Here is a 2,751-nt window from a genome sequence, read left to right on the forward strand (position 1 = left end):
ATGTCAGAGGAAAACATCACTCTGATCCGCGAATTCATCCTGTTAGGCTTTCCCACTGTCCCGTGGCTACAGATACTATTTTTCTTTCTGTTTCTTGTAGCCTACCTGCTGGTGTTAGTAGAGAATCTGGTCATCATGCTAACTGTTTGGGTCACTAACTCCCTTCATAAGCCCATGTACTACTTCCTGTGTAGCTTGTCCTTCTTGGAGGTATGGTATGTGTCTGTTACAGTCCCCAAGATGTTGGATGGATTTCTCCTGCAGAGACGGCGCATCTCCTTTACAGGTTGCATGACCCAGCTCTACTTCTTTATTTCACTGGCTGGTACAGAGTGTGTGCTTCTGGCAGCCATGGCCTATGACCGCTATGTGGCTATCTGCCACCCCCTTCAGTACCCAGTCATCATGACCACAGGTCATTGTGTGCAACTGATGGTTTTCTCCTATATGAGTGGTTTTATGATCTCTGTCATCAAAGTCTATTTCATTTCACATGTTGCCTTTTGTGGCTCCAATGTTATGAACCACTTTTTCTGTGACATCTCGCCCATTCTCAAACTGGCCTGCAAAGATATGTCTACAGCTGAGTTAGTGGACTTTGCCTTGGCTATCGTCATTCTCGTCCTCCCACTCATCACCACCATCCTCTCCTATGTCTACATTGTCTCCACCATTCTGCGTATACCATCCACCCAGGGAAGAAAGAAAGCCTTCTCCACCTGTGCCTCCCACCTCACTGTCGTTATAATTTATTATACAGCCATGATTTTCATGTATGTTCGTCCCAGAGCTATCGCATCATTTAATTCCAACAAACTAATCTCAGCAGTGTATGCAGTCCTCACACCCATGCTCAATCCGTTCATCTACTGCCTTAGGAACCAGGAAGTCAAGAATGCTATTAAGAAGACCATGGGAGTTCAAAAGTGACTCCTGCTTAACTGAGTCCTGCTGCCTTGGGGGACAGAGTGTTTCCAGCACAGAAACCATTCCATTGACACTGATCATGACTCTCTCTCTTAGCATCTCTCTATAGACAGATTCTCAAAGACATGACAGCATGAGAAGAGAGGAAAAATTAAAATAGGAACAAGACACATGATTGCTTTAACCTTGAGTTATTTTAAAAATAATTCAGTGCCCTTATGTATTTAAGAATTATTTTGCAATGATAAAGTAATGATAAAACTCAATATATGCCCTTTGCTCATGTTCATTATATGTAATTAGTTTACTCTTACAATACTACTATGGGTTCATTATGATTATTTATCTGATTTCATAGATTAGAATTTCATGTGTGCACACACACAGAGATTAAATAATTGTGTAAGATTATGCACTTAGTAAACACAAAGATGTATTTGAACCTTGTGAGTCTAGCTCTATAACCCATGCTTTTAGATTTATTTTTTCTAATAGGCTGTGATAGTAGTTCCAAGGACACATTAATTAACAAATATCGATGTCTGCAAAGACCAATCAGTCCAGCCAGTAAAAGATAGATAGGGTGATTACTTTTGCTCTAAGCTATCCTCTGCTATTTTACATTCCTTTAATAATATGTTACTCTATTTATACTGTTACCCTGAAACTTACAAATTGTCAATTGAATTAAATAGAACATACCCACCCTATTTGTCTTTTTTTAATCATTCTAGCAACTGAAGTTCATTAATATCTACTCTCTTCACTACTTAAACCAATCCAATCCTGTTTTTATTGATGCCCAAAAATGGAATATCCATTCCAAAGCGATTTGAAAGTATACTGTATCAATAATTATAATATTCATTCCTGTTTTGCTTAACTTTATTAGTTCATTCATTTATTTGCTATTTCTTATCTTCTGATTTCTTATCAAGCACAGTGCTAGCCTGTAATGATATCATAGCCAACAAAATAAACAACAACAAAGCAAATACTGGACATTTATATAACCAATGATTTAATAATGTAAAACACATTAAAAAATCTGTGACTTTGACCCTCCCTGGTGGCGCAGCAGGTTAACAGCACAGCAGTGAGAAACTAAAGCCACTTCCGCATGAGTTCGATTCCCGCCTGCCCCAGAGGTCACCACATGGCGTGGCAGACCTCTCCTGACCCGCCCACTGCTCCCCTCAGCAGTGTACTTCATAGATCTGCCTGCTCTGCTCCCCACTCTATCTCTGGTGAAGCCACCCCTGAGTCTCTGGCCTGTACCCCAGTTCTGTATGCACAAATAAATAAATAAATCTTTAAAAAAAAATCTATGACTGTGGATAAACACTGTGAGGACTCTTAGCTGTTGAGTGTGTATGAGGGAGGAAGGGGTCAAGGGAAATAAGAGATGGTACTGGAGTTAGACAGAAAGTCTATACTGTGCTAAAAATTAAAAAAAAAAGAAAATATTTAAATGGATATAAACACAACATAAATATATAGCAACTATATTAAAAAAAAAACAAGGGTTAGGCAGTTGTGAAGGTTGGGGGGTACAGAAAGAATTGCCAGGTGTCAAAGAGATAATAGCACATTCAAGGAACTAATGATAATATGCTAAGAGTGACACAAGGAGGAAAGCAATCACAGGAGAATGTACATTTATGTTTATAAATCTATATATTAATGATTTGCCTATTTTTCTCTCACTGTGTAGCTTCTGAATAAGGAATAAGTGCCAAAGAGGCATTTTCAGTTTTCTGCAAATACTAAGCTCCAGCTTAAAGAGCTTCCACAAGTGAATGGTTGTAACGAATAAAGCATCAA

At 38.7% G+C, this 2,751-nt stretch overlaps 1 protein-coding gene across 1 annotated transcript; it reads left to right on the forward strand.

Moving 5' to 3' along the window:
* Positions 1-930, forward strand: LOC101635001 (olfactory receptor 6-like). Its single transcript, XM_004683625.1, has one exon. It carries the CDS (start codon positions 1-3, stop codon positions 928-930), a length of 930 nt encoding a protein of 309 aa, XP_004683682.1.
* The last annotated feature ends 1,821 nt before the right edge of the window (positions 931-2,751 follow it).

This window comes from Condylura cristata, unplaced genomic scaffold (genome assembly GCF_000260355.1).
Source record: "Condylura cristata isolate star-nosed mole 26May11 unplaced genomic scaffold, ConCri1.0 scaffold00015, whole genome shotgun sequence".
Classification (NCBI taxonomy): Eukaryota; Metazoa; Chordata; class Mammalia; order Eulipotyphla; family Talpidae; genus Condylura; species Condylura cristata.